The sequence below is a fragment of the Sapajus apella genome, unplaced genomic scaffold (assembly GCF_009761245.1).
Source record: "Sapajus apella isolate SASKATOON/1434 unplaced genomic scaffold, GSC_monkey_1.0 scaffold197, whole genome shotgun sequence".
In the NCBI taxonomy this organism is placed as follows: domain Eukaryota; kingdom Metazoa; phylum Chordata; class Mammalia; order Primates; family Cebidae; genus Sapajus; species Sapajus apella.
Genome location: NW_022437137.1, coordinates 691,743 through 700,826, shown reverse-complemented (window position 1 = coordinate 700,826; position 9,084 = coordinate 691,743). Strand labels below are relative to the sequence as shown.

The 9,084-nt window shown below is 53.2% G+C and overlaps 1 protein-coding gene and 1 long non-coding RNA gene across 9 annotated transcripts in view; one reads left to right on the top strand and one right to left on the bottom strand.

Annotated features, from left to right (window-relative positions):
* The window catches only part of LOC116543823, a 126,463-nt gene that overhangs the window by 14,177 nt on the left and 103,202 nt on the right, over window positions 1-9,084 (bottom strand). The gene's annotated exons all lie outside the window — the stretch shown is intronic.
* The window catches only part of TOM1 (target of myb1 membrane trafficking protein), a 46,882-nt gene that overhangs the window by 24,732 nt on the left and 13,066 nt on the right, over window positions 1-9,084 (top strand). For 6 of the 8 annotated variants that reach the window (XM_032269721.1, XM_032269725.1, XM_032269723.1 and 3 more), the window contains 5 exons: window positions 792-908; window positions 3,791-3,924; window positions 6,404-6,437; window positions 6,823-6,919; window positions 7,732-7,852. In XM_032269721.1, coding sequence (XP_032125612.1) covers window positions 792-908; window positions 3,791-3,924; window positions 6,404-6,437; window positions 6,823-6,919; window positions 7,732-7,852 — 503 coding nt within the window. The remainder of the gene's footprint in view (window positions 1-791; window positions 909-3,790; window positions 3,925-6,403; window positions 6,438-6,822; window positions 6,920-7,731; window positions 7,853-9,084) is intronic. The other 2 variants (XM_032269720.1, XM_032269722.1) reach the window with 1 other exon arrangement.

Here is a 9,084-nt window from a genome sequence, read left to right as displayed (position 1 = left end):
TCCTCTAGGAGGAGAGAGGGCAGAATTCCCGTCCCCTAGGAAGGGAGAGGACAGAATCTCTTCCCTCTATGGGAAGAGAGAGAGGGGGCAGAATTCCAGTCCTCTAGGAGGAGAGAGGGCAGAATTCCTTCCTCTATGGGAAGAGAGAGAGGGGGTAGAATCCCGGTCCTCTAGGAGGAGAGAGAGGGCAGAATTCCCATCCTCTAGGAAGGGAGAGGGCAGAATCTCTTCCCTCTATGGGAAGAGAGAGAGGGGGCAGAATTCCAGTCCTCTAGGAGGAGAGGGGATAGAATCCCATCCTCTAGTAGGAGAGAGAGGGCAGAATCTCAGTCCTTTAGGAGGAGAGAGAGGGCAGGGTCCCCATTCTCTAGCAGGGGAGAGAGAGGGCCTGCAGCCTCCCTCCTCCCCTTGTGTGGAGCTGCCCTCCAGGGCCTCGTTAGCTGCTGTGTTAGCCCCAGGAGACGCTGGAGTCTTCCAGCCACACTCAGTGGCTCATTTCCCCTCAGCTTGTTTTCTTTCAGCTTCTCCCTGCACCAGGATCCCCAGTGTGGTGATGGTAACGGTAGGTAGCACCTCTGTGAGGGGTCTGCAGAAGGGGTGCGGCAGGCCCAACACAGCCTCTCGTGCTGGGCTGTAGCCTGGGACCCAGGAGGGAGACCGCCTAGAGGGGCTGCTGGGAGGTCTGCTCCCTGGTGCTGCACCCAGGACTGGTAGTCCTGGGTTCTGTCCCTGTGAGTGACACGGGCTCCAGACCATGGGCTTCTCTCACCATGACACACCATGTATTTCAGATTGGGAAGCTGCGCAGTGAGCTGGAGATGGTGAGTGGGAACGTGAGGGTGATGTCGGAGATGCTGACGGAGCTGGTGCCCACCCAGGCTGAGCCCGCAGACCTGGAGCTGCTGCAGGTGAGCAGGTGGCGCCTCCCCGGGCGCTGATGACTCCTGCCCAGTTACCCACATGCATTCCTTCCCAGCCCGTACGACAGTCTTCATGGCTTACTCCACACTCCTTGGTCACAGTGGGGACATGTTACTACCAGGGACTTTGGACTCCATCAGATTGGAATCAGATCTCAACTCTACCACTATCTGGTTTAACAAAGTAGCCCCTCTTGCCTCAGTTTCCTCATCTGTAAGATGGCTCTGACAATAGCCTTTAAGGCACAAGTTTGATGTGAGAAATAAATAGGGCATTGCATGAAAAGCACCCAGGCCTGTGCCTGACAGAGTAAAGCACCCAGCAAGGGGCCATTAGAAAAAGCTGGAAGGTGAGATTTCCACCATATGGAATCCGGGACTCAGCAGGCAGGTGTGAGAGGGTGGTGCCAGCCTTGAGATGGGCCAGCCATGGTTTTGGGGAGCCAAGGCAGGTGGGAGCTGGAGGTTCCTGTTCCCGTGTGTCACGTGGTATTTCCACGGCCTCCGCCCAGGTTGGGGGTCACTGGAGCAGAAGAGGTACTGAGATTGGGGAAAAGTACCCTCCCCATGGAGGTCAGTTATAGAGGCACCAAGAAAGCTGGAATCCCCAAGGCCCAGGAGTCACCAGATTGCATGAGGGGACAGAGTGCTTCGTGGAACTATTCGAGTTCCTATTGCTTGTCCACCAGGCCTCAGACTCCTTGAGGGCAGCGCCGTGTCTTCCTCGCCACTGTGTCTGTGTGCTTGACCGTGCTGACTGTCCAACTGTGCAGGGGTCCTTGCAGGGGTCCTCACTTGGGGATACAGGGTGGGGAGAAAAGGAGCAGCCTCAGAGTCGAATGAATACATGAACTTCAAACCCAGTAAGGGCTCAGGAAGAGAGAAGACCGAGAGGGATTGCTCTAGCGCAGGCAGTTTCGTATGTCCCAAGCCAAGGCCATGAGATGTGAGCAGTTTGGGGACTCAGAGGCTGAGCAAGATGGACTCAGTGACAGTTCCCACGTGTTGGCCACTTCCTGTGCTCCGAGCTATATGTGGACACTTGGTTCACATCACTCACGTAATCCTCACCACTCCATTTTCCAGGTCAGGAAACTGAGGCATAGGGAGATCAGATAACATGTCCAAGGCTATATGGCTGATAAGTAACAGAGCTGGATTTGAACCTGTGGGCCTGGCTCCAAGTGCCGCTCTTCTGCTCTTGAGAGGGGCCAACAGGGAAGTGGAAGCAAAGCCACCATGTGCTTGATCACAAGAGCACAAGGAGGGCCCACAGGATGTTGAAAGGCACCCGCCCTGCCCCCGTGCTAAGGGCGATAAGGAAATCCCAGAGGCCTGAACTTGGAGCGGGTGGGGAATAAGGTCCACACAAGAGCCAAAATACGCCGGGCGCGGTGGCTCAAGCCTATAATCCCAGCACTTTGGGAGGCCGAGGCGGGTGGATCACGAGGTCAAGAGATCGAGACCATCCTGGTCAATATGGTGAAACCCCGTCTCTACTAAAAATACAAAAAATTAGCTGGGCATGGTGGCACGTGCCTGTAATCCCAACTACTCAGGAGGCTGAGGCAGGAGAATTGCCTGAACCCAGGAGGCGGAGGTTGCGGTGAGCCAAGATCGCGCCATTGCACTCCAGCCTGGGTAACATGAGTGAAACTCCACCTCAAAAAAAAAAAAAAAAAAAAAAGAGCCAAAATAAACACGGGCAGTGCTGGGCCTCAGCGATTCCTCCAGGAGAAAGGCCTGCTGGCACAGGGCCACAGTCGGCGATGCCAAGCAACTCCTGGACCTCAGGACCCAGGCATCTGCCGTGACCCGGGGACCTTCACTCGGTGGCAGGTACCTAAAGAAACAAATAACTGTCTTTTTTTTTTCTTTTTTCTTTTTTTTTTTTTTTTTTTTTTTTGCTTTTTTTTTTTTTTTTTTAAGATGGGGTTTCACCATGATGGCCAGGCTGGTCTTGAACTCCTGACCTCAGGCGATCCACCCACCCTGGCCTCCCAAAGTGCTAGGATTACAGGCGTGAGCCACCACACCCGGCCCACAAATAACCAGTCTTAAAAATCAAAACCTTAACACTGTGGTTTTCAATTTTTTTCTTTTCTTTTCTTTTTGAGGCGGAGTCTCACTCTGTGACCCAGGCTAGAATACAGTGATGTGATCTCAGCTCAGTGCAGCCTCTGCCTCTTGGGTTCAAGCTATTCTCCTGCCTCAGCCTCCCGAGTAGCTGGGATTACAGGCGCATGCCACCACGCCTGGCTAATTTTTTTTTGTTTTGCAAAGGAGTTTTGCTCTTGTTGCCCAGGCTGGAGTGCAATGGCACGATCTCAGCTCACCAAAACCTCTGCCTCCCAGGTTCAAGTGATTCTCCTGCCTCAGCCACCCAAGTAGCTGGGACTATAGGTGTATACCACCACGCCCTGCTAATTTTTGTATTTTTTGGTAGAAACAGGGTTTCACCATATTGGACAGGCTGGTCTCAAACTCCTGACCTTGTGATCCACCTGCCACGGCCTCCCAAAGTGCTGGGATTACAAGCGTGAGCCACCACACCCAGCCTCTGTTTTTTCAACTAAGCAAAGATGGTGGCACAGCCTTTATTCTGCAGTCTGCAAGAAGCCAATTTAAACCAGCAGCACAGTTGAACATTGAACAGTCGGTGGTTTCCTGTGGATGAAATTTTATAACACTTGAAAGTGCAGTTCAAGTTCATGTTTGTAGAACCCACAAAGCTGTTCCATGGAACCTTGAAGTCCAGTTTGGACACCTCTCCCTCCTCCAAGGCTTGCGCAGGGGCTGGAGGCCTGTGTGTTAGAGATGGCCTCACTCTGAGTCACGTGGCTGTGGTCGTTTCACTTCTTTCCTGGCAGGAGCTCAACCGCACGTGCCGAGCCATGCAGCAGCGGGTCCTGGAGCTCATCCCTCAGATCGCCAATGAGCAGCTGACAGAGGAGCTGCTCATCGTCAATGACAATCTCAACAACGTGTTCCTGCGCCATGAACGGTAGCCCCAGTACCTCCCCGGGCTCTGGCCAACTGCCCCAACCCTCTCCCTTCCCTTCTTCCCTGTTCTCCTGGTCTCCTCATACCATCTGAGCCTTTTCTCAGCCTCCTCGCAAACACAAGGCAGGCTCCTGGGGCGTGTGCCCTCAGCTGTCTTCTTCCAGGATGTTATGAAGGCCCGTGCTTCTACCCATCCTGCCTCTCCTTTCCAGGGTTAGCCCTGCTGCTTGAGCCCAAGTCCAGCCCTAGGAGATGGTCACAGGTCACAGCTGAGAGCATGGCCCTGCAGTCAGACAGGCTCAGCGTGTCCTTGCTCACTCCACCACTTACTGGTTCTGGAGCCTTCGACAAGTGACTTCACTGCTGCAAGCTACACAAGACATGTCTGGCTAACTTAGAAAGAGGAAGAATTTGTTAGGATAATACTCTTTATTAAATGGATAGCTTTCAAAATCTAAAGAAAAGTGAAACTGACGTCTCCCAACAGAGCAAGAAAAATCGATCCCAGGGCAGCTCAGATATCTCAGGGGCAGAAACTCCTACGCCACATCCCCAGGGTGCTGTCGTCAGTAAATGGATCAGGTTAAACACTTGTCCACAAACACCTGTCCACGGTTTTTTTTTTTTTTTTTTTGAGACAAGATCTTGCTCTGTCAGCCAGGCTGGGGTGCAGTGGCATGATCATGGCTCACTGCAGCCTCAACCTCCTGGGCTCAAGCAATCCTCCCACCTCAGCCTCCCAGGTAGCTGGGACCACAGATGTGTACCACCACAACCCAGCCAATTTTTTTCTTTCCTTTTTTTTTTTTTTTTTTTTTTTTGCAGAGACAGGGGTCTCACTATGTTGCCCAGGCTGGTTTCAGACTCTTGGTTTCAAGCAGTCCTCCCTCCTTAGCCTCCCAAAGCATTGGTATTACAGGCATGAGCCACCACACCCACCTGCCCACGTTGTATCATTCTGTTCAAGAGTCACATTGCTAAGAGACACTTGGATTGGCTTAGCTTCATGGTGTCCACCAGTTGGAGGAGGGGAGAGGACCTTCTGATGGCAGCCCCACTGGAATGATGTGAAATAGGGGAGGAGCAGTTTCTCCAAAGAGCATGTAGGTGCTTTTACAAAAGAAGAAGGGCCGGGCATGGTGGTTCGTGCCTGTAATCCTAGCACTTTGGGAGGCCGAGGCAGCGGATCACTTGAGGTTAGGAGTTCGAAACTAGCCTGGCCAACATGGTGAAATCCCATCTCTACTAAAAATACAAAAATATTAGCTGGGGTTGGTGGCGAGCGCCTGTAATCCCAGCTACTTGGGAGGCTGAGGCAGGAGAATTGCTTGAACCCAGGAGGCGGAGTTTGCAGTGAGCCGAGATCCTACCACTGCACTCCGGCCTGGGAGACAGAGTGAGAGTCTGTCTGAAATAAAAAGAAAAAGAAAGAGAGAGAAGGAGGACTGCTGGGCCTGCAGAAACTGCATGCCCATCACACCTCCTCTGTATCTGTAAAACGAAGCTTGTGGCATAACCAAGAGTCCATGAAACAGTGCCTATAAGGCACTTAGCAGTCAAAGGTGTCTGATAAATGACACTAGTTATTCTAGCCTCCTCCAGCCCCTTGTTCATTTTCAATGTCTTTCTCCATCAAAAGATACTCACTGATTGATTGTAAATCAGTGGAGAGTAGGGGTTGCCCTGCAGGTCACATCTGCCTACCTCCTCCTGCTCATTGGCCCAGTGGAATGAAAGGTGTTCCCTGCCATTTTGGGGTATGGGCTGTGAGGTGACTGAGGGGCCCCATCTGGTAGCAGCTGGGACCCTCTGACACCCACAGTCATTAGGCTCAATGTTTGCCGGAGCTTTCAGGTTCACAATCACTACACCCATGTCTTAATTTGAGCCTCACCACTTTTGGGAGGCAGGTGTCTGCAGATACTAGACAAGGAGACAGAAGTTCAGAAGTAGTGTAATTTACCCAAGGTCAAGTAATAAGTGACAAGGCCACAACTTGAACAGATCCCAGACTAAAGTCTTCTCGATCTATCTTACCAGCCCCTAAGTAGCTCCATAAAGCAAGGTTAGAGATACGTGTGTCTTTCTCACACCACTGCAGAGAGCCACTAACACACACACACACACACACACACACACACGTAAGTAATTGAAACCAATTTCATAAAACAGCCCTTACCGTTACTGCCTACCATGCATTCCTATTTTCTTTGCTGTTCTATTCTTGTTTATTTGTTTCATGCTAGTCATGACTAGGGTTGCCTTATAATTGAGGCAACCAAATTGGGACACTTTTGCAAGTGAAAGAGGAACACTGCTAGTTACCCAGGGACAGCAGGCATAAACTGGATCTGTCCAGGGCACACCAGACATATCGTCACCCTGATCATAACCCACACAGTTTGGAAAGCTCTACCTGGCCGTGCGGGGGGACCCCGGGTCAGCCTGTCTCCATAACTCCTATCTTTTCTATCTCGTAGGTTTGAGCGGTTCCGAACAGGCCAGACCACCAAGGTAAAAGGCTGCTTTTCTGGGACTAGATCAAGCCATGTTCATGGGAAGAAGGAGTACCATTCTTACCTCCCTCCCCCAGTGTCCTGGACAGGGTGGTGCTGTCTTATCCAGGCCCATAGAGAAATCCCCTTCTAACTTTGTATGCCCCTGTCCCTTTAAGGTAAATAAGGCTACGCCACCACCTGTGCCCAAGGGTCTCCCCAACCTCCCAGGAAGTCCAGTTGAGCTGGATCCCAAGGGGAGGAAGGAAACCCCCTGACGCCCAATCATGGCTTCTGGGGCCCTGGTGACAGATCCTTGGGCAAAGCCTGCAGGCCCCAGTACTTGGGGCAGACAGGAACAAAGCTACAGGCAGGGGGGGATGATCAGGGCATCTCCTTCCCACCAGGCCCCAAGTGAGGCCGAGCTGGCAGCTGACCTGATCGACATGGGCCCCGAGCCAGCAGCCGCTGGCAACCTCTCCTCCCAGCTGGCAGGAATGAGTAAGTGTGGTTTGGAGGGCTCCAGCTGAGGGTACATTATGGTGCTGTGGGCAACCCTACGGTTTTAGGGGGTACCCCTGTTATGCACCCACAGCAGAATGTCAGTCTAGACCCCACCTGGCTGGGGTCCCAGGCTGAATGTTGCTGCAAGGTTGTACACTCGGGGCACTGCCCCTCGCAGCCCAAGTCGGAGCCCCCTTGGATCCCACCATCCTAGGACCGGCCCTCTACACGGAGTTCTCCGTGGCTTCAGACGTCTGCGTGAGCCTGGGCAAGCTCCTTAAACCTCCTGAGCCACTTTCCTCCTCTGTAACAGGAGCAGGGAGGGGAGCTCTTCCAGAAGTGCTTAGACCATGCCAGTCCCACGTTGCACTCTGGCTGAGGAGTCGGCCCTTGTCACTGTTATCACTGTGATCAGTTTTAATATAATTTGCTGTCTGTTTCCTGCCAAGCCCCGGGAAATCATTATTAGCATTCCATTTTGAATCACTTTTTTGAAAACAATCGACCGCACATCTGATTGCCATCCTCCTGCCCAGCCGCTTCCCCTCGCAGATACAATGGATAGCATTTTGCCTGTTCTCTGACACTCACAGCAGCCCCAGGAGGGGAGAGTAAACTAAAGCTGGAGAGAGGAAGCGGCGTGCCCAAGGCCCCACAGCCAGCAGGTGCCTGCCTCGCACATCCCCCCACCCACACGGGCCTCGTCCCAGCACCAAGCCCTGGGCCTGGCAGTGGGCAGCTCAGCAGCAGCTCAGCACACAGGGGCGGCGTGTGGACGGCTCCTTCACGTGGCCTTTCTGTCCCTGCAGACCTAGGCTCTAGCAGTGTGAGAGCCGGCCTGCAGTCTCTGGAAGCCTCTGGTCGACTGGAAGATGAGTTTGACATGTTTGCGCTCACACGAGGCAGCTCGCTGGCTGACCAACGGAAGGAGTGAGTGGCCTGGCCCTGCCTTGGTCCCCTGCAGGTTGGGTGGCTCTGCTGGGGAAAGCCTCAGGGCCCTTGAACCTGGCTTAATGATGGGCACACCATGAGGAAGGGCACACAGCCCCTGCCGCACCCCTTTAGTGTCCCCTAAGGCCGTCCAGCATGGCCCGGCACCCCTGGGGTCAGTCGAGAGACTGCGTTCCCCACAGGCCGGGCTGGGTGGGGGAGGGGTGCCTAATGACCCACTGTGTGCCAGTGTCTTCCGTAATCTGATCAGACGGGGAAACTGAGGCACAGAGAGGGGCAGGGTTGTTTGCCCCAGATCAAGCAGCCAATATTTGGCAGCACTAGGTTAGGAGCCCAGGGCTGTCTGTTTCCAAAACACGGCGTCTCCACCCGCCCCCTCCTCCGGGCACTGTGTACCGAATCGTAAGCCCTCCAGGAGCAGGGAAGTCTCCTGATAAATCCTCAGGGACTTTCAAGTCAAGTGTTTTTCTGTTGTTCCATAGCCACTGTTAAGTTCCAGAGAAAATTAAGCAGGTTCTATGGCTTGCTCCAGAGCTGGGGCTCTGCCCTTTCCTGCGCACTGCGCATTTTCAGGCGGTGCTCTCAGCAGCATAGGCATGTGGCCTGAGTGTGTCCACCAGGGTCCTGCCCCCTGCCAGGACCTGCGAGAGAACTGGCCCCATACAGGCTTATAAGAGGAACAGTCTGCCTGATGTTTCTTTAGCCCTTTGCTTGTGACCCTCAGGGCTGAGCCATGGGCAGCCAGGATTTTCTTTTTTTTTTTTTTTTTTAGGCAGAGTCTTGCTCTGTTGCCCAGGCTGGAGTGCAATGGCACAATCATGACTCACTGCAACCTCCACTTGTGGGTTCAAGTGATTATACTGCCTCAGCCTCCTGAGTAGCTGGAATTACAGGAGCCTGCCACCACGCCCAGCTAATTTTTGTATTTTTTAGTAAAGATGGGGTTTCACCATATTGATCAGGCTGGTCTTGAACTCCTGACCTCAGGTGATCCACCCACCTCAGCCCCCCCAAAGTGCTTGGATTACAGGCATGAGCCACTGTGCCCAGCCCAGGATTCTTATAGCTAAGGAAAGTTCTAGATTATGGGATCCTCCCACTGACCCCACTCAGCTCCTTAGAGGTCATTGTGGTGTCTTTGGGAGCTTTGTCAATGGGACTTCAGAAGGCCCAGGGATAGCCTCTCCACACCCACAAATCCAGGTCAAATC